The sequence below is a fragment of the Xiphias gladius genome, chromosome 11, assembly GCF_016859285.1.
Source record: "Xiphias gladius isolate SHS-SW01 ecotype Sanya breed wild chromosome 11, ASM1685928v1, whole genome shotgun sequence".
NCBI classification, from domain to species: domain Eukaryota; kingdom Metazoa; phylum Chordata; class Actinopteri; order Istiophoriformes; family Xiphiidae; genus Xiphias; species Xiphias gladius.
The window spans coordinates 3,872,381-3,898,235 of record NC_053410.1 but is presented as its reverse complement, the minus strand read 5'-3'; the positions used below and the strand labels follow the sequence as shown (position 1 = coordinate 3,898,235).

General features: G+C 42.2%; 1 protein-coding gene across 2 annotated transcripts; it reads right to left on the bottom strand.

The window, feature by feature from the left end:
- Window positions 1-226: 226 nt before the first annotated feature.
- Window positions 227-25,173, bottom strand: pdxkb (pyridoxal (pyridoxine, vitamin B6) kinase b). Of its 2 annotated transcripts, XM_040139805.1 has the most exons (12): window positions 25,034-25,173; window positions 24,587-24,728; window positions 17,567-17,621; window positions 11,451-11,555; window positions 10,775-10,858; window positions 8,195-8,229; window positions 7,610-7,695; window positions 6,387-6,432; window positions 6,092-6,203; window positions 5,825-5,961; window positions 5,638-5,704; window positions 227-5,392 (listed from the first exon to the last, which is right to left on the bottom strand). In XM_040139805.1, exons 2-12 carry the CDS (start codon window positions 24,665-24,667, stop codon window positions 5,277-5,279), a joined length of 924 nt encoding a protein of 307 aa, XP_039995739.1. In that variant the 5' UTR covers window positions 24,668-24,728; window positions 25,034-25,173; the 3' UTR covers window positions 227-5,276. The 2 variants fall into 2 exon arrangements, with proteins under 2 accessions (XP_039995739.1, XP_039995740.1); XM_040139806.1 differs by lacking the exons at window positions 17,567-17,621; window positions 24,587-24,728; window positions 25,034-25,173 and adding an exon at window positions 13,705-13,781.
- Window positions 25,174-25,855: the final 682 nt, after the last annotated feature.

Below are 25,855 nucleotides of genomic sequence, written 5' to 3'. Positions count from 1 at the left end.
TGGCAAAACTTTAAATTATATTCCACAAAAAAATTTATCTCATATTACAAAATGTTATGCCAATAACATTGGACTAAATGAGCAAAAAAAGGATTATATTAGCTTAATTAGGTATTTCCCCTGAAAACCTGCCTTCAAATCTGATGTATTTCAAGCATTAACATTAGATATTTTAAAAGTACATTTCAAGTGTATTTTCAAATCAATCAGAAAAGCACAGAAAAAAAAATAAAATATCTAATGGGAAATACCCAAAAGGTGTGAAACTTCTATGTATTCATGGATATCTGATTACTCAGAGTAAGAAGCTCGTTTTTTCTTAGAAGAAAAACGAGAGGCTTTTACCTACATGAATAATAATAATTATTACCCTCTCCAATTTCTCCATTTAATCATATACGAATAAAGCTCACTCATACCTGCATCTTCAAGTTGCTTTTGATTGGACGCCACTGCAGATTACAGACAAACCTGATTTATAAATTACCTAAGTCCTAACTAGCCAAGACGTTTCTGAAGGTCAGATGGTGCAACTTGAGCTCGCAAATCCCACGTTTGAAACTAGCCAGTGGTTACTGAGAAGGCGCAGAGGCTTGTGCTTAGTGAAACTAAGTGAAAGATTTATAAAAGAGCAGGTGCAACTCAATCCAGATGTTTAACGGAGGAATCGGATGCAGTGTAGTTAAACAAGCCAACAGCAGCGGTTAGTACGCAACAGCAGCTTTTTTCTGCTGTTGTTGTTGGCTTTTTGTTTTTTGTTTTTTTTAAACAAGAGCGAAGGGAAATTAAGTTGTATTACAAAAGACACGGCAAGCAATTGGAGATAGAGGCAGGTTGTTGTGACCAGCAATGAGAAGAGATCTAGCAGAGAGATGGGGAGAAGCTGGGGGTACAGTATAACAATCTAACACACACGGCGAGGCTAAGGCTTAAAAACTAGCAATACAGACACAACGACTGGCACCGCAGGGAGGCAAGTGGGATGCGGATGGGTGGAAGGGGAAGACGAGAAAGAGGAGATGTGAGGCATCAAGGAAAGTCCCCCTTTCAGGAAGTCCAGAACAAAAACAGTCCTCTATTTGTTTAGCAGATAAGGGAAAAGGGAGCAGTGCAACACTGCATAACATCATCGAGTGATTGTCCTCTTGAACATACACCACCTACAACACCTCGCCTCCCCTCCTCGTGTACACTATTCCTGTCTCTCTTTTCTTTTTGTTTTTTTACCCTCCTTCTCCTCTTTGTTGGTTTTACTTTTCAGGGATTTCCGCTTTTCATTTCACATGCGCACACATACACACGAAACCCTGTGACCATAAAGGACGTTTACACAGCGTACACACACGGACATACACTCGCTCACGCGCACAACACGCACGGGCACGACAGGTAGACACACTTTGACCCAATAATACGGCTGACTGGTCTGTTAGCAGGAAGCAGAGGATTGGATAGTACACGTTGATTGTGGCAGACTTGAAAGCCGGTTGGCCAAGCGCACAGACACAGCAGTCTGCTATTGATATGACAATCAGTGCTACAGTGGCACAATGTAACTGTACTAGTACAAATCAATATTAACTACTACAACTTTAAAAATGAGACTGCATTTTTTTCCCCCCTCAACCATTAGTCCGAGAGGTGTTTTCAGATGACCTCCGAGTCTCTGGTCAATAAAGTTTAAAATGCAGAAAACAAACTCAAATAATAAATCAATTAGAGAAAATTAACGACAATTTTGATTAATCGTTTAAGTCACTTATCAAGCAAAGTTGGTGAAAACTTGCTGGTACCAGCTCCTCAAAAGTGAAGATTTGCTTCTTCTTTGCGTTTTATATCACTGCAAATTGAATATCTTTGGGTTTTGATATGTTAGTTGTAACAGTTAGTTGTCAATTTATAAACCAAACAATTAATTGGTTAATTGAAAGAATAATCAGATCATTTTAATTGATAATGAAAAAAATCATTACTCACAGCCCTAAAAAATATTTTTATAGATTCAAACAGAAATCTAAGCATGTGAAACCTCTTTTTTTTGCTCCTTTCAGACGCAATGCAGTACAGAAATGTGTAGTCTAAAGGACGTACATTTAAGACATCTCTTGTTTCCTTCCCTCCCCCTCCTCCTCCCTCTCCACCTCTCCCTCAGTGAGCAGTATGGTGGTGTTATGATGTTAGGTTCCTAAGGCAGTATCACAGTACAGTTCATAGAGAAACAACAGCAGTACAGAATTACACTGGCCTGCCCAGAACCTTACATCCAGCTCAGGTGGGACACTGACGGCATTTGAATTTGTTCTTTTGCCTTTTTAAAGCCTCGGGTTATTTGGTTTCCAACACTGTATGTTGCTGCCAAGCAAAGTTGGCTGAAATTGTTGCCGTTTCCCGTACTTAAAACATTACTGGACATTCAAATCAGGAAGCAACGAGGGGAAAAAAAGATTCTGAGGCAACTTAAAAATGTTAAAATCTCATTAAAATCTCATTTCCTGTGGTGCCCTGGTAGCTCAGCGGGCTAAGGCACATGCCAAGTTCTCGCGACATCATTGGTTTGAAACCAGCTCATTACCACTGCCGCACGTCATGTTCTCATCACCTCTTTTCCCATCACACTCCACCGCGAAAAACAGAATATGACGGTCATTTAGAATTCATTACCAGTGCAACCACAAGACTTTTATGACCAGCATCTCGTCGTAGCGTAACTGAAGACTTTAGATTGACTGTGCAGTATCAAATCAGCTGCCAACACTGGGGGAGACAACGCGACTGTTCCGAGGTCGCAAGTTAGCTAGTTTAGTGGCTGGTTAGCAACTGGGTGACCAGATTGTGGAATTGACGTGTTGATGGTCCTGATTTTTAAGTGTTCGTGGCAGCTGTGTGTAAGGTTTGATTTCCTGAAATCAAAACTTTGGTTACAGTATTAAAAAAAAAAAGGTTCTGAGCTAACAGGATAGGTTAGATCACAAATATGTGATCTATGTGCTTTAAACAGTATCGCAACGGTACTTTCAAGCATCTACTAGTCCTCTCAAATAGTACTGTGGCTATTATGATATTAGATATTATTATTATGCAAAATGTAAAGCATTTGTTGGTTCTACGTTCTCAAATGTGAGGATTTGCTGCTTTGTATCACTGTGAATCTTTGGGTTTGGGACTATTTGTTGGGACAAACGTGCGATTCGAAGAGGTCACTTCGGGCTCGGGGAAAAAGTGAGGGTAATTTTTCACAAATTTTTGCAGTTTTATAGACAAAGTGATAATCTCATTGAAAAAAGTAATAGACAGATTAGGTGATAAAAAAATAGTCATCAGCTGAAGAAGACAATCACGGATATTCTGTGCTTGGCGAACAGGGCAGAAGTCATTTCAAAACAGGCGTCATTTTACCCAGATAGTACAGTACCATCCTTAATGCTTTAATTAAAAAATGTAACTCCTGCCATTGTATTAAAACTCGACCTACTGGCATCATTTCTGTTTTTGTGACCAGAGCGGAGTGTGAAGTGAACCAAAAATATATTTTCTAAGACAAAGGTTTGCAGAGCTGCTTCTGGACATGGGGGCAGTCTCCTGCTGTGACGAGGGTAGGCTCCTTCTACAACTTCTTGAGGCCTCCGGTAAAATCAGTGGCACAACTCTCAGATATAGGGTTCTGGGCCAGAGCTGGGCCGGGAACCACCCGGCATGATGTGGGTTGGTTCTGGCACTGGGGCAGCCGATTTCTGATTGGTCTAACGTAAATAAAATCGGCCAAGGGGAGCTCAGACAGCTAGGGTCGCCCATTCTTCTTTATGTTGGGATGAAAGAGTTTCAATTATATACTATGACTATTAGACAGTTACCTATTACTACCAAGGGACAAGGGCTGGAGCCACTGGAGCCTCCCAGAGTGCCAGAACCATCCCAGATATCACTTTTTTGGGTGATATTTTAGTGTGTGTGTGGTCTATAGTACAGTAGCATCAACACAATGGTCCAAGAGACAGATCAGATAGAAGATATCATACAGATGGTCCAATACAGTTATAGTACAACATCTATACATCAACTATACATTGTGCGTTTTTTTTTTTTTTAACCTTTGTTATTATTGTCAAGGGGTCTGGGGGGTTAGACTTGGTCACCATTACATCACTGCTGTAAGACGGGGAGGGGGTCGAAATAGTGGTGGGCAGAGCCATAGATAAACGGTGTTTGATCATTACAGCTTTACAGTGGCAGTCTCGCTACTTGGCAGCCGGTGTGGAGGACCATCGCCAGAGTGCAACGCTGTCAAAATTACACAGAGTATTGAGTTGAGTGGCCTGGCAGTAATAGAGCAATGAAGTAGGCAGGTTTATCTGTAGTAATTTAGAGGTAGAGTTTTGGAGAACTTTTTAGATGCTGTAACATTCAGTAGCTGGGATTCACTTTCGATTTTGGATCAGTTTTTGGTTGTAGTATTGTGTGTGCGTGCGTGTGTGTATAGAATTGTGAAATAATCCAGGAAGTTTCCCTGTTTTGTAAGAAGTGTTATAACAGCGAGTGCCGATAGATATTTTCAAATGTGAATTCACAGTGGGAAAAAATACTTCTGACAGCAGCTCCTCCTCTCAATTGACTTCTTCATTCTTGCTCCCTGCTAAAATTTTCTGTATTCACTCCCAACTTTCCACTCCCCACGATAGAGTTACAGAAAATCAATAGCGTAATGACTATAACTGCTCTAAGGTCCAAGGACAAACACCTACCCCACATTTACTCAATTCTGAATTAACAGCTCCAAAAACAATTTCTCAATTGTGATAATGAGCCTTGTGTGTTTTTTTTTTTTTTTTTTTAAATCCTTCGTATACAACATATTTGTGCAATTAAGTTATATCAGAGCAATCTTGAAGTGAAAAATAACACTTAAACCCTAAAGCTTTCCATAGAGCAGCCGAGAAGAGGCAGCAAGAGTCCGCCACAGTCCAACCACACCAAAACCTTCTGTCTATCCATGGCTCTGGATCCAAAACACGGTTAGGGTCAAGGGTCATAGGAGTTACGGGTTAAGGGTTCGGTTTAAGGGGTTAGGACACTGAGGAGTTAAAAGGGTAAAGGGTTTAGGTTGTAGGGACTAAAGGGATTACGATACTAAGGGGTTTAAGGAGTCTGGATTATGAGGTGCTGAAGTTAGGAGATGACATTCAAGGTTTACAGTGATGAGAGATTTACCAAGATACAGGAGTTGAGATATTTATGGGTGAAGAGAACAAGGTTAGTATGAGTCTTATGGGTCGGTAATGTTAGGATATGACCGTGGCCTCCGTAACTATAGCAGGGTCTTCTATGTCAGCTTTACTTTGAACCATCCTCAGCTCCAGCTGGGGCGGACTGGGCCTCCGACCAGGACCTGCTAACTCTGAGGGAGAGAGGGGTAGGTAGGGGTTGGGCAGATAAAAAAGCAGAGACGAATAAAGATAAACATTTATTTCAAAGCTATATTATGCATTTTTTTTATAGATATAAATATTGTTTGGACACACTGTGCCATTGATGCAAAGCACCCTGACCAGCCACACCTACACAATCTGTTTTGGAATAAATTTGATATCTTGGAGCCAAGTCAAAGCTTTGGCCATTGAAAACAAGTTCTACATTTCCTACCGTGAGCATAAGATATGGTCCTCTGGATAACGTGGTGCATCACTGAAAAAGTCTTCTCACATGCCGTCTGAGAGAGAGAGAGAGAGAATGAGTAAAAATGGAGTAATTATTATCTTTTATGACTCAGTAAATAAGTGGGTCCTTTACTTTTGGCCGCTTGGGTAGCAGTGTGTGTATGTGTTTGTACCTTTAGGTCATTAGGGTGGTGGTGTGTCCACGCTAGCAGCATAGCAGCAAACAAATCTCCGGTTCCTACGAAGACGGCATCCACTTTGGGAACTTCTATTCGAACTCTCTGTGTTGTCCTTGTGCCGTCTGGACGAACTGAACAGGACAGAAAAACAGAGACACGACGAGTTAAACGGTTTATTTAGTTTGTTCCCACTACATGGAATTAATGTCACAAACATACACATACAGACACGCACAGCATACTCTTTCAAACATCACCTACCGTGACGCTGGCTGCCCAGCGACACCAGGAAGCGGTCTCCCAGTCTGGAGGGCAGATCAGAGGAGGTGATGACCACTGTGTCTGGGCCCATAGCATGGAGAAGGTCCATTACCTGCAGACAGTCAGTGAGTGAGATACCGGGGCACGTATGTAGTCAGCAGGAAGTGTATAAAGGGGAAAAAAATTTAAAAAAATCAAGCAATGGAAGTTGTCAAAATACCACAACAGCTTATTCTGTAAACAAAGAAATGATGCAAGAAAGAAAAGAAGGATTAGATAATACTTGATCCGTTACCTCTACAGCATCTTTCTCTGTGCTGATGTTTTTCCCTGTCAATAATCTAAAACACAAGCAAACAAATGGCCATTATGTCAATAGCACTCAAACAGAAACACATTAAACAGAAGAACACAGAAATTCCCATTTCAGAATCTAAGGAAGTCTAAAAGAAGACTCATTACTGAAACCTTCAAACAACTAATTCTACTAATATTGGTTACTGGAACACACAAGTGCAACAAGAGGAAAAAGCTACAAAGTCGTGATCTTTTGAAATACAGAAAAAAAAAACCTTTATTCTGATTCTGAAGGCAGACAGAAACACCACTAGGTGGAGCAACGTGACAGGGAAGCTGCACTCGAGTTGAGACACAGACATTTCTTAAACTGTGGTTTGATGTTACTGTTTTTCATCCATGCAGCCATTTAGTCAATGCAGGGGAAAAAAAGCAGCCGACAAAAATGTCGAAAACCCCTTATATCTGCCTGTTTCTGTATGGGGATCATTAAAATGTAATTCAAAACTACACAACAGACACCGGTATCTTGAGAATGTATACCAGAGACACTGAAATTAAACTCTTGCACCCTGCAGGATTCACCAGTACAGCAGGTTCATCTTTGCACAGCCATGTAGGTAGCGTGGTCAGGCATTGCTGAAATCCTCAGAACTTTATTTTAATTGTGACTTAAGATCCAAAGGTTTCCAGAGGTACCAAATATATAAGGCCACGTTCTGGAGAAATGTGTATTTAGGCATCTGCTTCATTGCTGATATAACTTTGCAGCTATAGAACTCAAGGCATCTTGGCTTTGACCATTTATTTCAATATAGGCATCATACGGTTGCACTGTGTTAGAGTGTTGGAGCAAACAGTCTCTACAGGAGTACTTATGAGATATTCTTATAAAGTATTGAATAAAAGCTGTATCTATAAAACAACTTAACAAGGTTAAAGCGAGGGGGATAACAGGGGATAAGATGGGAGCTACGGCGTATTTTCTGTTAATTCTTTCCCAATTCTTTCTGGGACCACAAAATGGAGGTATTAGATAACAACATGAGTGGCATTACATAAAAAGGGTTTGCACCAATACTCTGCCAGTCACTCAGTTACAAACTCAAAGAGGTGTGGGTAATTTAAAGAAATATAATGTTAAATTTAATAGGATAAAAAAAAAAATACACATTTGCAAAAAAGAAAATACGTAAATAAAAGTAAATCACTTTTACTCACTCAGCCTCAAACTGGTTTGGAGTAATAATGTCAGCAACAGGAACCACCTTGTTCTTATAGACCGGATAAAGATTCTGCGGAACGTACTGTGGATCGAGACTCACAGGTTAGAAACACATAACATAATGAAAACGAACTACACGTTCAGTTAAACCAGCGGTTTGCTTTGATCTTTGTTTTCATGGTTTTAAATTGTGAGCACTAACTGACAGAATCTTAATCCCTGAAAATGTCTGCAATGTCCCACATGTCTGAACAATGTAAAATATGCACAACACACACACACACACACATGCACGCTGAGTCACTGTGTATATGTACTTCATTCAGATCACAATAATCCATCTGTCACTGAGAAATGAGCCTTGTAACACATTCCCACAACACCGACGCACTAAAGCGCTCTCACACACACACACACACACACACACACACATACACATACGGATAAAAACACACACAAGGATAAACACTAAAACCCGCCCACACACATTAAAGGCACACAGAACCTTGTTAAAAATCTATTAACAAAGATACACAACTGCACATACAGTACATAGAGTGTAAAATTGCCAATAACCTCACCATAGATCCATGATCACCGAGGACGGGGTCACATACTGAAATGCCAAAAACACATTCAGTCAGACACCACGCAGAGACCTGCACAGCTCCAAACATCATCACATTACATAAATGCTGCAGTGATAGGAGGCATGAAACTGGATTTGTGGATGTAAACAGGTCCAATCGAGCATGAAGAGAGACAGACAGAAAAACGTCCACCATTACACTCTCTTTAAAGATGACTAAACAGCCCTGCTAGTGGTGCTTAGATTTTAATTTAATTTTGGACATAGCACTGACTTATTATCACTTTATAAAGTTAATATGGTAAATGCAGTGCTAAAAAGGTCTTCATTGCTTTGTTTCGCTCTCCACCTTCTCCTCTATGTTCACCACCTAGTTGCAAACTGTCTCTTTGCTGTTCAGTGCTGGGCAGGTTCTATACAGTGAGTTTATCAAAGCTTTGTCTCTGAAAACAACCGCCTGCTGCTGCTGCTGCTGCTGCTGCTAGAAACGAGACTGATGAGAACCAAAACTGTGACGTTGTGGGCCACAAAACCAAAGCAATGGCCTGAAAGAGGCTAAAACGCTCTGCAGGGCTGCGGAGAAACTGCAGAGTCGGGTGATAATTCTCTGCGGGTTTGTTACCACGAGTGACACCTCTTGCGACAACACTGTTAATTCAAAAATATTAATGAGAGTAATTCAAATCTTCAAAACATAAACATAAGCAACAAGTCTTGAGGAAAAACTCTATCTAGATAAATTCCAACATCATACAGACAAGAGATATTAATTTCTCCAATTTATTTAAAAATGTTTCATTATCAGAGCCAAGATGATACCTGAGATTTTGGACCTTTTTCGGTACTGTTCTACAACAACCTACCTATAATAAAAAGCTTCTGTAATGTATCTGTGTTTCATGTTGTCTCACCACTATCTGAGGCCTTTTTTTCTAAATTCATATTAAGATGAACAGAATCATGGTTTAAATCAGGAAACACTTGATCAAAAATCAAGTAAACAAGACTAAGGCCTAAGCATCCGGTGCCGACCTTTAGTACCTAACAGGTATGAGACTTGTTACGGACACAGCACATAAAAGTCTTAAGGTTTGATCTGCAGCCCTGAGTCTCACAAGACCAGAGTGAAACATAGCCACGGACAGAGCTTCTGACTTTTTTTTGACTAGAGAAAAGGGAGGTAAATTCCATCCTTTTATCACATGACGCTGGCTGTCCAGCGACACCACGGCACTTTTTGTGCACAACAAAAAGCACTTTAATAAACACAAACACATTATGCATGTCACCCTCTGGTTGCTTACTACGTTGAACAGTGGCATTTGGTCTTCACTACATCCACTAACTCAGTATCTACAGGCCAAGCTTCAACGGCGTTGATTTGAGTGAAACTGACTGGTGAAACATGATATGAAAATCCTCCTGGCTAGAAAGAGAGAGAGACGTCCCAAGAGTTGTCCGCTGCAAAAACTGGACCTTCTCTGGAGATTAACATCAAGCTTCATAAAGCTGGTTAAGATAATGAATTTATTTACTGGGTTATCGCTTAAAATGTGTCAAATATTGTTAACTGTTAATTCAATCCTGTTAGGGGATTTTGTTTCTCTATATGACATAATCTTATGTTTCATCGTGGGCTAAGCCCGCTGAATGCGGTTTTGCTCCTATTGAAGCGCCACCAATTACTTTTTTACATATCAACAACGTATCATATGACTGTCAAATCCATGTCAAAGGGGTCACTCTAAGTGACAAACCAACAGAGACTATGTAGCTCTACGGACTGTTTTAGCCTCTTTTATCTTATAGAAAAATCTGCGCTCGTCACCCCTGTTCCCAGCAGCAGCGGACAGCTGTTTTCATCCAAAATGTTCTGTAATGTACCCACCGCCTGCTACCTGCCCAACACCAAACAGGAGAACAAAGTTAATGAGTGGTGAACATAATGGAGCATCTAGCAGCTAAAGGACCAGATCTATTTCTCCTGATTCTGCCGGTGACCAAAGGAGAGCTACTGTAAAAGGACTGTGAATATTGGACTTACAGGTCTTATCGGGTCGACAGAAACATGACTGAAATGAATACCAATGCTGCTATGTGCATGCAGATGTGTAAATTGGCAACTGTTTGCTAGCATGTTTTAACAACTTTATGAGGAGGTAATATGTCCGATGTGGTGTTTTTCAACATGTAGTAAAGTACTTCTGCCCCTGAGTGGCCAAAGAAAAACATGAAGGCAGCCTACAAGCTGAATAAGATGACTTTTTAGGACAAAAGTGTCAAAAGCTGGCTCCAGGCCACAGGGATAAGCAATTAGTTTCTCATCTGTATCAATACAATACATTGAAGACCTGTAAACTAAAGCTCTCCTCCAATCACAAGCTTGAGTGATACAATTTGAATCTGAACTTTTGCTAGAAGGACTTATGTTTGCACAAAAATAATGACTCATGCTCAACTCTAATGTTTTCTGCCTTTCTGACACTGTTCTCTTGGATGTGCCTCAACTGAAAGACCGCTTCTAGAGAACATACACTAAATGAAATCATGTGGTTATGGGCTGAATACCTACCATACACCAGGTTGGGGTTGGCTCTCTTTAACTCCTGAACAATGTCCACCACCATCTCCAAGAAGGATGTGTCTCTGGTATACCCTGAATACAATACAATACAACACAATACGATACAACACAACACAACACAACACAACACAACACAACACAACACAACACAACACACACACAAACATAAATCATGCAATTTATTTTCATTATTTTCAAAACCTTTCAATCATTATACTCACTGAAGCTGCAGTAAGTTAAAAAAATGTAGTGTTTACTGATTAGGCAGTGGTTATCCATTTCAGTGAAGTGAAACTAAATGCCGAGTTTTGTTAAATACCACGTTTAGTTACAAAAAAAATAATTTCTCATCTATATATTAGATCCTCAAGATTTTCACTGTGATCTAAGTTCAAGTCTGACTTGACAAAATCCAGCTACAATTTGCACACAAGTACTGAATGTAAAGAGACTGAGAATGAGACTGGAGGGAGCATTGAAGCAGGATTATTTTAATCAAATTTAACCTTGGGAATATGATCTAAAATCTCATCAAAACAAAACAACCTAATGATCAAATAAACACGAAGCTGAGTCTAACTGCTGAAATATGATCACGTGCTCCAGTTAGAGACAATGTTATTTTAAGCAGTGTAAAGGTGACGAATACAGGTACAATATTCACCTGTTAAAACATAGTCATAGTGGTGTACGTTGTTCAGTTTGATGCCTTCATAAAGAACATGGAGCTCGTCTGCTGTCAACACCTGGCCTTTCCAATGGGAGTAACCTGCAGAGAGGAGAGAGGGGAGGAGAGGAGACAGGAAGAGTGGGGAGGAGAGGAGAGGGGAGGGGAGGAGTGGAGAGGAGAGGAGAGGGGAGGAGAGGAGACAGGAAGAGAGGAGGAGAGGAGAGGAGACAGGAAGAGTGGGGGAGGAGGAGGAGACAGGAAGGAGGGGAGGGGAGGAGAGGAGGGAGGAGGGGAGGAGAGGGAGGGGAGGGGAGGAGGAGAGGAGACAGGAGGGGAGGAGTAGAGAGGAGGGGAGAGGAGAGGGGAGGAGAAGAGAGGAGAGGAGAGGAGACAGGAAGAGTTGGGAGGAGAGGAGAGGAGAGGAGAGGAGAGGAGAGGGGAGGAGAGGAGACAGGAAGAGTGGGGAGGAGAGGAGAGGGGAGGAGAGGAGAGGAGACAGGAAGAGTGGGGAGGAGAGGAGACAGGAAGAGTGGGGAGGAGAGGAGAGGGGAGGGGAGGAGAGAGGAGAGGAGAGGGGAGGAGGAGGAGGAGAGGAGAGGAGAGGAGAGGAGAGGAGAGGAGAGGGAGGAGAGGAGACAGGAAGAGTGGGGAGGAGAGGAGGGGAGGGGAGGAGAGGAGACAGGAGGAGTGAGGAAGAGAGGAGGGGGGAGGAGATGCGAGGAGAGGAGAGGAGAGGAGAGGAGACGAGAGGAGTTGAGAGGAGGAGAGGAGAGAGGGGAGGAGAGAGAGGGGAGGGGAGGAGAGGAGACAGGAAGAGTGGGGAGGAGGAGGAGGAGGAGAGGAGGGGAGGGAGGAGAGGAGACAGGAGGAGTGAGGAGGGGAGGAGTAGAGAGGAGGGGAGAGGAGAGGAGAGGGGAGGAGAGGAGAGGAGAGGAGAGGAGACAGGAAGAGTTGGGAGGAGAGGAGAGGGGAGGAGAGGGGAGGGGAGGAGGAGAGGAGAGGAGAGGGGAGGGGAGGAGAGGAGACAGGAAGAGTGGGGAGGAGAGGAGAGGGAGGGGAGGAGGAGAGGAGAGGAGAGGGAGGAGAGGAGACAGGAAGAGTGGGGAGGAGAGGAGAGGGGAGGGGAGGAGTGGAGAGGAGAGGAGAGGGGAGGAGAGGATATAGGAAGAGTGGGGAGGAGAGGGGAGGGGAGGAGTGGAGAGGAGAGGAGAGGGGAGGGAAGGAGTGGAGAGGAGAGGAGAGGGGAGGAGAGGGGAGGGGAGGAGATGGGATGAGTGGAGTGGAGAGGAGAAGGGAGGGGAGGAGAGGAGACAGGAGGAGTGGGGAGGGGAGGAAAGGAGAGGAGAGGGGAGAGGAGTGGGGTTATTGTGTTTGCTAAGTTGCTGACCCTCATCCTTCGCAATGCTTTTTCTACTCTACTGGCACATGAACAAACAGACACACACACTATATATGTGAACATTAACAGACCCTATAGATGCTAACACACACATGACAACTCTCGTACTCCTACATTGTTGCAGCGACTGAACTTTCCTTTTTATACCTATTATTAAAATTCACCAACAGAATTTTTGAACAGAGCATGTGCGGAGAAGTCGGGGCTCTGCCATTTGTGCCCTAAATACCATTGCACAAACGTGAACGCGCTGGTTGACCTCTGAGTTAATAAGTTACTTTGCTGGTTTAAAATTAATCTTGAGCCACTGTCAAGGCAGTTTATTGACAGCTTGCTGGATCATGACCAAGACATTTTAGGATGAATCCTGTACATTAACTCTTAATGCAAATGTTTCACTTTCTTAGATTTTCTAATGAAAGCGTGTTGACGCAATTATGATTTCAGGTGAGAACATGCAGGTTATTGAGAAATATCTGTTTGCTAATATCACAATTAAATAATGAAGAGTTATCCATAATTATATATGATAAAATATAAAACAAAATAAAAGTTTGCACCCTAAAAAAAAAGAACTAATCAAAATTTTGTTCAATACTGTGAACAACTCAAATATTTTGACCGTTAAAAGACCAATGGAACCAACATATGACATTTAATGTGCTGTTAAAAATTGGAATTTGTCAATTTGGACACTAAAGCCTATTAAATGATTAACTACAGAATTCACTGGAAATAGTTCATGCAATTAAAGCTGCTTTTTGAGAGATTTTAGTAAAGTTTCATTTCCATAGCAGGTTTATGATTAACACTCATCATCCCTTGCACGTCCATCAGGCGGAACCTCACCAATCATGCACCCAGCATCACGTGTGGTCCAACCACATTCACTGGTAATATCTGATGTCTAACAGTGATGGAAGCGTGGAAACACTGCGGAGCACAACGTAGAACAAAATAACAGCAGTAAAATGCAGGAAGACACATAAAATGAAACTTATGTCCATGAATCTATGGCCTCAGCGCATGTTTGGAGTAACTGCAATCACATGATCAGCACTCAACCAATCCTATAAACACTGATCATGGTTTCAACTCTCTTGACTTTATTTCAGAATAAGAGACCACTATTATTCAACATAACTTCATTCAAAATAAATAAATAAAATAAAATTAATACCCAAACTGTGTTCAAAGAATCAAAATAACTGGATGAGAATTAACAGGATCATTTCAGCCTGATAACAGCAGGTTAGCCTGAATGGGCTGAGTCACATTTGAAGAGCAGGGCCAAGAACTCAAAAATATTCTCGAGAAGTACACATGATCACCACAGACACGTGCGCAGCAGCAGGTCTTAGTGCAGCCTACAGCCACAGTATCTGGTAAGCGTGGGGGGGACACAGACCCCTCTACTAACAAACACACCTACATTGTGTGTGGAGGAGTGTATTGAGTTTGTGTATCTGCGTATGTGTATATCAGGGTGTACGTATGTGTTTGGTACTGCGTGTGCTTATATGGATGTATATGTATGTGACGTGAATGCCAACGCAAGCATGCGTTAGTGAACGTCTGTCTGCGTATGACACGTTCTCTGCAGGCCGGTGACGTCGCAGCTCCAGGTGAGTCACAACCAGGTCACGTGGTGGGGGGTTCTGGTTGCTAAGCAACAAGCCGGGAGAAAGCCAAAGGGGCTAAGAAAGAGAGATGAGCAGTCAGAGTGCTGTGCGTGTGAGAGAGAGAGAGAGAGAGAGAAAGGGCAGACATTCAGACAAGAGCTGCCTCTGTCCTCATCATTTACTGCTGTCGCAGTTCACAACGCCTGCTGCTGATTACTGCTGCGTGCTGTCGCTCTCTCCACTCCCTCCATCTTTCTCTCCATCATCTGCTGCTTGTCTCTCTCATTCATTTTTGTTCTGTCTCCTTCTCTCCATTGCCCTTCTCTGTCCCTCTCGCCAGCCGTCCTCTCGCTCTCAGATGCAAATGTCTTCTTCAATATGTCACACCGAATTACGAACTCTCCTCGACGGAATTGCAAATGTTAAGTTCCAATACACAAGATCTGATTAAACTAGCACTACAGTCTCAGGGATATAAGGTCACAAACACAATTCACACCATAGATGTGAGGATTCTTTTGCCATTGATCTAGATCTGTTTCACTTCCTACTCTGTACACGGGGTGAAAAGAACACTCAGCAAGAAATGATTAGAATAGTCATTCTTACATGTTCTCTGGTCTAGTTTTTGAGTCCTAATGAGTTAAATTGAACTTAGATTCTGCTGGGAGCTCACAGCAATCCCGTCGAGGCTGTGGTGAGGGAGGCAGGGGCACAGCGAGAGAAAACTCAACCCCTTAATTCATTTCAATGGGACTGTGGAGACACTGATGCAGAGGGCTCCGGCAAAATTTTGAACCTCGCTAAACTTTTGCTGCAACACCATCGCAACGACATCTGGCAAGGTGCTGCACTGGCCAGTCAAAAACATGCAAGCACACAGCCGTGTTTTTACGGTTTACTCAGAGATCATAACATGCACATGAAGACGCACTTGCCTCATCCAGCCAGTGAGTGTCCTACAAAACAAACAAAAACAGTCTCCTCATCCTACCGTCCTTAACTGAAGACAGACGTACTAAAACGAAAGCCAACCTGACTAAACGCCGGGACATGAGATCTTATTCGCAGAGGTTTCGAGATATTCATCAGTGAGAACTTCTGCTGCCTCCCAAGTGCACAACAGGTAGGTAGCTTTTCACTTGTGGTACCCAAAGCATCGAAAATGACATCTGAGACACAGCTAATAGAAACAATGTCCCATTTACCGAGGGAATCACAGACTTCAGTTTTGACCGATTTTGCCATTTTCTATGTTCGATAAAAAAATTAAATTGTTTCACAAGGACTCGCAACTTAAAAGACTTTTTGATTTTCTTTTCAGGTCAAGAGTTTTTGATCCTATGCACCTGTCACTAAGACTTTATGGTTTGAAAGACCTTTTTAAAGATCGTGACCTGGAGGTAGTTTATTACATTTTGAAAAAGTACAATGTACCCTAGGATCTAAAGCTCTTGACGTGAAAAGAAAAACCAAAGAGTGCCGCACACTGTCCATCACTTGAACTCTTTTTATTAAGACAATGTTTTAGTACTCTTTGGTTTTCTTTTAAAAGTAATAAAAAAAAATTTTTCTAAAAAAAAGGAGCATTCTGCAGTGTTGCCAGTCCTTGATACAGAAACTTATCTACAATTTTATTTGGAATGAGCCCATGAAAGTTGTACGTGTTTTTCTCACTGGTTGCAGAAGAAAACAGTTTGAGTGAACTCTGTTCAAAGCAAGTCTGTGGGTTATCCTGAATAACCAGTTTTCTGTAGGTAAAGACATGTCACTGTTGAGTTTTTTAAGCGCTCAATCGTGCCTGTAGAGAAACCTGGTCAAGGGAACCGCTTATCATAAATGTTTGGCTGAATACAGACTACAGCATTTCCAAACAGCTCAAATTTAAATTACAGCATTTGATCTGTCCCTGCATCTGATGCGACTCGCCCACACAACAAAACTCATCCTACACTGCTCTTACAGTTACGCTTTCCCTTAGTCTGCGACATCACAACAGATTACTTTCACCACTTTTAAGATCAACGTCATCCATCTCAATAACAGTGATTTGACAAAACCAACGTCCTGGCTGGTTCCAAACAGCCTGCTCACAAGCGTAGAAACGGAACTCTATCATCAATCAGATGTTTGCTGACCTCCTCCAGATTGAAACTGAAAGCAACTGAGTCAGGGCTAATTATATAGCGTAGGTTATGGTTACATGTATTCTCAAACTAGACCAAACGAGAAACGAGACAACCATGACAAGACAGGGTCAACGTCACCGACTCTGTACCACCAGTGTTGAGTGGTAAAGAAAAAAAAACAATGGGGAAAAGAACAAAATGAAAGAAATCTCTATATACCTCGGTTTACTACTTCCCAACACAGAGCAGCCACTGGCATTATTAAATAAATACTGTGTATAGAGGATAGAATGCCTGAAATGGATCATTTCATGGATGTCTAACTTTTTCTACACAGGGAATTGGCAAATCCTGTCATCAAAAAGGCAAACAATCAGCTGTCCTTTAAGTTCCCTAAAATATCTTGATACGGGATACTGCTTGTACCCACTGTGAAGCAACAACCGACAGCTGATCAGATGTGTTTGTTTTCAAAGCGCTGGACCGATTCGTTCTTCGAGTTCAGTTTGCGTGGATAACATGAGCCGAGACCACCCATCGGTGCGAGGCAGGGGAAAGACACGGTGCAGAATCACTGATTCATGGGACTGGCGAGTAGATCTAAATATCACCAGTAAATGGCATCATTGCTTCAAGTTTCATTCAAATGAGACCAGCAACATCTCAGATGTTGACACAAGGCCCATATAAAATGTGAATGGGGTTTCTGCCCTTCAGCTACGTCCCTGCTGCTCCGGTGTCAGGCAAGGAAGCTACTGACCTCCCCAATACTCGACTCACTCATTTGTTGACTCGTCAGCCTCAACGCGGCCACCGCCTTGACGACGACCGCCTCTCTGCCACACCTCATCACAACACCGGAGGCACGGACTGACTTATGCACACCCACGCACGCTAACTAAAACATGCACACACACACACACACGCTCACAAAGAAATGTGCTATTTCATCAGGCTTACCGGTATGGTTGGAGAACTGGACAGAGTTAATGGAGTCCACCTCAAACCCTAAAACCTGGAAACAGGAGACAGTTTAAGGGTCAGGACAGATCAGGAGTAACAGCCATACTTGCTATAAATTTGACAGCTCAACTGTACTTTGTGTGTAGTCACACAAATACATCACACTCCTGGACACACAGTATACAAAGTGTGTAACAAGTACAGTCCAGACCGTAAGTACTAGGACAGTTTTTTGCTCTTCAGGCTCTGAGCTTCAGCACATTCAATTTGAATTTAAATAATGGATACTACCATTAATGTGCCAAGTCCCAGCTTTAATTTGACTAGGATTACAACAACATTGAAAGAACTGTGTGGGAGATATAGTCCTTTTAACACACAGTGCCAAACTGCAAGTGTCAAAAAGTAACTGGACACTTGGCTACTAAATGTTTCTTGGGCAGCTGTGTCATTTTCTGACTCAGTTTTGTGGCTTATTTATGGTCATTTTGTGTCTCTTTTTGGTTGTTTTTGTCTGTTTATGGTTGTTTTCCATCTATTTGTGGTTAATTTTTTGTCTTTTAACTGAGCTCTATGACTCTCAAATAAGAATTATTAACAGGTACTTCAGACAGAAGCTCTCACCCAGAGGGCCCCTGACATCTCAGGCCCCTGGGCCTCTGCCTGGTGGGCCTGTTCGGTAATCCATCCATGCCAATAGCCATCCATAAGTTATGGTATAAACATATTTGGTCAAATACTGCGTACTGTGATATCACATTTTTTCCATATCATCAAAGTCATAATTGCAACATGTAAACATGATTCGATTATCTGGGATTAACTGGTAGAGGGAGAAAAAAATAAAACGTCCATTTGACTCAGTTTAACCTCAGCTGTGATCTGTGAGTGGAGACAAAAACAATTTCATCTCAGTTTAACTTCAGCTGAAATCTGCAGAGTTGCAACAGTTACAAAAAGCGACTCCTGGTGTCCTCCCCTTTCTGTGTCTTTCTTACAGATATTTTAAATATTTTTACCAGGGAGAGTAAGACACATGACTCATCCACATGTGCAGTCAATTGTTTCCTGAATGACTTTATTTAATTGAGCTAAGGCAGGAAGGAAGCAGAGTGAATGAGTTCTTTGTTCTTTTCAATTGACTGTAACTTTGAGATACAAGAATCTGCTTTCAGAGGGGACAGGCAGTGATTCTCCCCCAGAAAAAGGAGTTTAGATATTAACTTTGACTTTAGGAAAACTTGTCAACGCTCCAGCTATTGATGTCTGGCTTATGAAAACATTCTCAAGTGTGACAGATGTTTTCTGGAAGGTGAAATACTGTGTTTCTATCACCAGCAGGAGGCATTCGGGAAACATGCTAAGCTCTCAGCGGTGTCAGGAATGCAGAATGTGACACCATATCTTAAAAATCAGTACTTTAAGAATACGCTCCTGGTGGACATACAGAAGTGTGAACGATGAAATTCTAAATATTCCTAATCCTTGTGATTTTCTCCTGATAGCTTCTCTACAGGGAGTTCAGGGGTCCTGCAACCCTGCGGCTGGTAGAAATTAAGTCTTACGCAGGGACACTTCAGCAAATGAGATGGGGAGGAAGATGATTTGATCTTTGGGGAAATTGTTCATACTCTTAACCGAATACAACCAACCCTTAATAAGATATGTACCTAAATATTAAAAAAAAGTAATGGTATGTACCCAGACATTGCCTGTTTATTACAAAACTACAGCCTCCAAAATGACCATAATGTTAAATCAACACCTCAAAAACTGAACATTTTAACCTTCATCAAGGTAGCCTGCATTTGTTTTTGTAAGGAGTACCTAATAAACTGACAACTCATAGTATAACACAACTTTGAATAAACATGAATGCCATAATTACTATTTTTTTTTTCATGAAATAAGAAGTAACAGTGCATTAACATTTAACGAAGGTTTTAGAAGCTGGACCCTACAACGTAGGGACAACCTGTCTATTACGTGTTCCTTTGGCTGAGCAGGAGTCAAACTGACTGTTGATATAAAACTGTATTTCTGATGTACATGGGTCTAAAAATATGTTATTTAGGTCACATCCTTTATCGCTCTATTCATAAGCCTCAAGTCACTGACACAGATAGACTGTTTACAATGCCGCTGACTGGAAAGCTTCCACTTAAGCATCGTCGGAGACTAAGGAGAGGATCTTAACGTATTTATAACAAGTAAACATTTTGCCTTTTTGAAGAAACACTTAAAACAGTTTTGGTAAACTGAGGAAAAATGAGGAAACCCCTCCTGCAGCAGAGAACTTCAGAGTTTCTATAATTAACAGGGGACACAGTACGGGCTGATCGCATCTGAGTCAACACAAACCATATATTTACCGCATCGTGTCTTAGCTGGCAAAGTCCCTCAGCTGTGTGCTAGCTCCTGTACCTTCACTTTTAATTTGCACCTTATCAAACAAATGTCCATGCTGCCCAACCCAAACATTTCTCACGTTACTAGTGTTTGTTTCGATATGTGATTGTACCATCTTTTTATTCCTGCCTCAGTCTTTACATAAGACATTTTTTTGTTCAACATCACCCTACAATATGTTTATGACGTGAAAGTGTTTTTTCACTGCAACCAACAATTCTGTAATCTAGGGTATTTCTAATATATTGAGTCTATAAAATGACATTATAAAATTAGATCAAATGCGCGTCACGTGCTACGTTGTGCCGCAAGACAGCACTCACACCTGAATTTTTGTTTCTATTGTGTAAGCTGAATCTATCCAGTCCGGCTCTGAGGCATCCTGTCTCCATCTTCAGTGACGTCATTAGGAGGAATCCTGTAGCAGCCAATCTGAGTCCTGCTTCTTCATACCGCCGTGTCCTGCCTCCTGACAGGCCTGAGATTCTCTTTCCTGACAGCACAGAGAGAGGGATACCCTGCACGCTTGCTGACGACATCATCATCATCATCATCATCATCATCATCATCCTCCTCCTCATCGTCGTTGTCATCGTCATCATCATCATCCTCTTATTCCTCATCTTCAATATCAACTGAAGCATGGTTTTACTCTGGGCTTTCTTTTTATAGGTCTATATTTAACAAACTCTTGGTTTTTTTTTTTTTTGTTGCTTTTTTGCTCATGTCCACAAGCATCAGTGCTGGTCAGTTCACAAATATACTGAAGTACTCACCAGCCAAACACAATTACAATACTGTAAAGTTATCAAGCTTACATCACTAGCCTTCTTAACATCTCATTCAAGTTCAGAGCTGAAACCATTAGCCAGTTTATCTGCAAATATTTTTGATGATTTGCCACCTTTCCCAGTCTCGCGTTATAGTAAAACTGTCTTTGTGTTTTGGACTATTAGTCGAATAGAAAAAGCTATTTGAAAACACCGCCATTTGGCATTTTCATTATTTTCTGATCTTTTACAGACCAAACGACTAATTGAATAATCAAAAGGTAATTAACAGATTGATCGATAATGAAAATAATTGTCAGTTGCAGCCCCGTTCGAGTTAAAACATGGTGCCTGAAGGGTTTTATCTCCTTAGATTTAAGACTTTATAACACCCTTCAATGCAAATTACAATATAAAAATAAAGCCAGTTTCATCACTATAATAATTTGAAGGTGAAAGCAGCTGAGAGACATTCTGCATGACTGGTTTAGTTTCTCACCAGAAGAACTGCGCCTGAAGAGATCACAGCATCTGTAAGACTCCTAGTAGTTCATTTAAATTGTAAAATGCTATATTTAGCTGCATGCAAGACTACATAAGGTTTTTAATTTAGATAACAGAACGTACAGGACCCCGGTAAAAAGACCTGTGAAGGCTTATTGCCAACGCTGTCTTTATAATAGCACAGCGTAAATGACAACCTACTATATTGGTAGTTTAAAGATGCTCTGAAAAAATACTGGTACTGCCAAATACTGCTTTAAGTAACAATATCTGATGAATGTGAAAGTGGTATTTTTTTTTTAATTTTTCACTACTGCTACTTGATACTACTGTCAAATTAGCAAGAGCATAACTATTATACTAATAACTAATAACTATTATCTCTCTACTATTGGAGAATATCTATTATACTAATTATATAGTATTTCATTGTATTTTTTAAGGGACCATGTGCAATAATAATAATAAAGGTTGCCATTTATTAAAAACACTTAATTACTTTAACATGGATATGTACCGTGACTGCTGTTAGTTTGTTTCTTGTGCTGCTGTAACAACTGATTTCCCCCCCAAAAGATTAATAGATTGTTATCTATACTAACACCCGTCCAAAAATGCATATTGATATTAACACATATGGGGGAAAAAAATACAGGATACTTCCTTTAAAAAGCCAGACATATCATCAGCAATGTTGACAGTGAACTTAACAGAGAGCCAACTTGGTTAAACTGTGAGCAGCTCGAGTCCCGTACAATATACTGGTTAATATCAGTGTCTAGAGCAAGCTTTAGTAGACTGCACGGGCAAACATTATTTTAACATTAGCCTGGTACAAACAGGCCTTAATCAGGCGTAGTAGTGTAACATTAGTGGCTGCACTGAACCTTGGTGACATGCATCAAAGCCCAGCAGCCATTAGGATAACTGCAAAATACATCCCAGGGCGCTGCCGGCTAAAAATAGACTTGGCTCTTCTCACAACAAGTAACTGTCTTTCAGGATGATGGGACATATACTGTGGGCCTACACTAGCCTCACCATCAATACTCACAGTCACACAGCAGCTCCTGGAAAAAGTATTAAACTATAACAATCACCTGCATCATCAATCAGCAATTATACCCCCAAAGCAATCACTGGTGACATCCTACTGTCAACATCAGGTATCATAAAGGCTAATGACTATCACTTTCATGGCCTGGAGGAGCTAATAACCTCCGTGTCCTTTCAAATAATATCAGCTCGATGGCTTGTTGTGAATGCACTTGCTCTTTTTGGCTCCTTATTCTGGTAGTTCTGCCTTCTTGAGAAGCACTCCGTAAACTATATCTTTAGGTGAGGGCTTTATTACTGCTGTTGATGTAGGTAATGACTCAACACCAAAGCCGTTTGTTCCCATTTATAAATTAGAGAACAAGACACATGTTGAGCCATTCAAAGCCTCTTCTCAACACTTCTTCATCGGCAAGTGCCTTACACGCCAGGCTAATCGACCGATGCCTGCTACCGTCCCTTTTCCTCAGATGACGCTCTGATTAAGGGGGGAGTTACAGATGCTATTCATTACCAAAGAAAACAAACAGGAGAAGTGAAAATCATCATCCATTTTCTTAACCTCAGTTGGCTATTGTGGTCAACAACTCGAGCTGTCAGTCAATTTATCGATAAACCGTGAGATTAACCATTAACACAGTGTAAAGAATCTGCCATGGACTCACCTGCACCTTACTGATGTACTGTATAAACTAAGCAATGATTTACAGCCATGGTTGAGGTATGCTTATATACAGTTCTATCAACAACTAACATGACGATAAGATATGATGCAGTAATAATGCAATACCCTGCCCAGTAGAGCTGGACGGTATGACTTCAAATCTTTACACCAATGAGCAATAACAGGGCATGTATTTTCTGATACGACTGTCTTGATTGATTACCACTGAAAGATACTGAACTAGTGGCTGATTGGCCTTTGGGTAAACAATACGATAAAACAAAGAGACTGCTTTCACCCTCACTGAACTATTTTGATAACTGAGAAAGTCGTCTGCAAGTTTGCGGTGGTCATCTCCTTTGTAACACACAAACACACACGACAAAATGTACACACTTGTTTAAAATTATTGTCATGAATTCCAACCACGATCTGGCAAATTGCTCAACTTTCAGAAACCTGTACACAACTGGTGTGTCTGTGATGAAGGAAGAAAACATGTACGATAACCTTTCCCTCCGATCTGTGCAAGTTTATCAGAAAACTCAAGGCAGTAAATGGCTGTATTGATTATTTGCCCATCTTGTGGTGCTGACTTGCAGGTTATCAACTGCGGGAGGCTGGATTTGTCCGTCTAGATGCCCCCCCCCCCCGGTAAAGCTGTCTGCTCGCTCGTCTGCTGCTGCGGGCGAATGATGGAAAACCCGAGGGGTTCTCGGTGACTGGTTGACAGGCTGAGTTCCGGGCGCAGTTCCCCTCTGACCGCCTGAGATTATCAGTAGCTCGCTTTAGCAAACCGCGCTGGCCCGTGTACACTGTCACTGAAAGGCTAGCCGAGGACTTCCATTTGACCCGTGAACGAAAACCCCTCTCTCGCGTTAACAGTTACCCTCATTCCCACCACTCATCCAAGTAGGGGTCATTTGATTAACACCGGGAGGTCCGTTATCGGACACAACTCTCGCCCCCTCTGGCGAGCAAACTAGTCATTAAACAACGCCGAAGTTGGCATTTATCATTAGTTTATACACATGTATGTTTTCTCCTGATGGGCAATAAAGTCTCACAAAAACAAAGCACCTGGCTCCGTTATCGGACACCCTCAATGACAGGTGAATACCTACAATTTTTGTCCCTCAGGTAGCGACTTCCCCCTTCGTGAGGAGCCTAAAAACACGCCGGAAAACGTCGGCTGCTGTGAATTTTACCATCCATTTTTCGCATCTCTCGGCGAATCTGAATTTCGCACGACACCTGTCTTCGCGTTGACCGCTTGACATCTCGGTTGCTACACGGTTATTTTTGGCTTCTCACAGCACGTCTAGAAATACTATCCTCTCCGGCCTTATTGCACTTACACAGCAGGGGAACACGCAACTAAAGACGGCCACGAATTAACTCACCCGGCGACGGTCTGGGCGGGTGACCCGTGTCAGCAGAGACTGTACGAACTTTGTACGACGTTAATTAGCGCGGACCACCGCAAAACTCTGCATCTACATCGGTCGGTTCAGTGTTGAGGCAAAAGTCGCAGTCAGATTTCGTGGGTAGAAGGGGACCGAGCGTGTCAGGCTGGGTCGTGTCCGATAATGGGTGCATGCAAGGCGTATTTACCTGTAAGGGGAAAGAGGCGCTCTTGTTGCCCACGTATCCCCGGACTACATGGCTCTGTATGGACAGCACACGGCATTCCATGGCGGCTCCCGGTCAGCCGAGGAGAGATGCAGATAATCCGTTATTTCAACGATTATCGCGTCTGCACATAACAGCACGAAGAAAACAAAGTGTAAACACAACCACGACGCCGCCGGTTAGTGAGAAGCAACGTTGGTTAGCCTGGCTAGCTAACCGGCCGTGTGTCACACGCAGGATGGCGGTGTGTGTGTGTGTATGCGTGTGTGTGTTAGTGTGTGTGTTTGAGCGCGTGTGGCGGTTGTAACGGGTGATGTGCGGTGTGATGGAGCAGAAAGAGAGAGAGAGAGAGAGGAGAGAGAGAGAGGAGAGAGAGAGAGAGAGGGAGGGAGAGGGAGAGAGCATGCGACCAAACAGACACGCACGCACACGCAAAGATAGCGGGAATCGGTCGAGGCCGCTGAGGCTGTCAGTCGTGTGTCGTCACTGACGTGTCGCCAACCGCGAACCCCGAGAAGTGGTGTCACGCGCTGACCGGACAGCCGAGGGGTCGCGTGCAGCCACAGCAACACCGAAGGACAAAACGAACACGCGCGCTTTCACTCCGGTACATATTCTGCACAGGCAATGTAAGTGGCCGCCTAAAGCACGTGACGTCACCACAGGGCCAGCGAGCGCATCCCGGCGATTGACCGCATATAAAGATACATATAAATCCGGATGGTCTTTATCATTTCCTGTTCATTATTTTTTAATTTTTTTAGCTGAAATTACTTTGTGTTTAGTCTTTTTTTTTTTTTTAATCTTCATATAGTTATTGATCCTGACACAGCTGGATTTGAATGAATGTGAATGACAACTCTATAATATTCTGTTCTTTCACTTTACATAGCCGAATTGTTTAAAAAAAAAAAAAAAAAAATCGTTTACAAGAATTTTTTGCTCTGATGTACGTGTCCCCTGACCAAATAAACGACTGTTGTAAAAGATCCTTTTTTTTGCTGCTTTGAGGATGAAGTCCGGTGCCGGGCTCAGTTTTTTTTTTTTTTTTTTGTACGTATGTGTGCGTCTGTGGTCGTGACTCACACCGTCTTTATCACCGAGTCGTGACTGAGGGGGGGGGGTTGACTCGGCAAAGACTGCCTCTGTCGCCACACAACACACCCGGCGGTGACGGAGAGAGACGGAGCGCACAAATCCAGGTAAGAGAGAGAGAGGAGGAGGAGGAGGGTGAGAGGCATAGTAACAGAG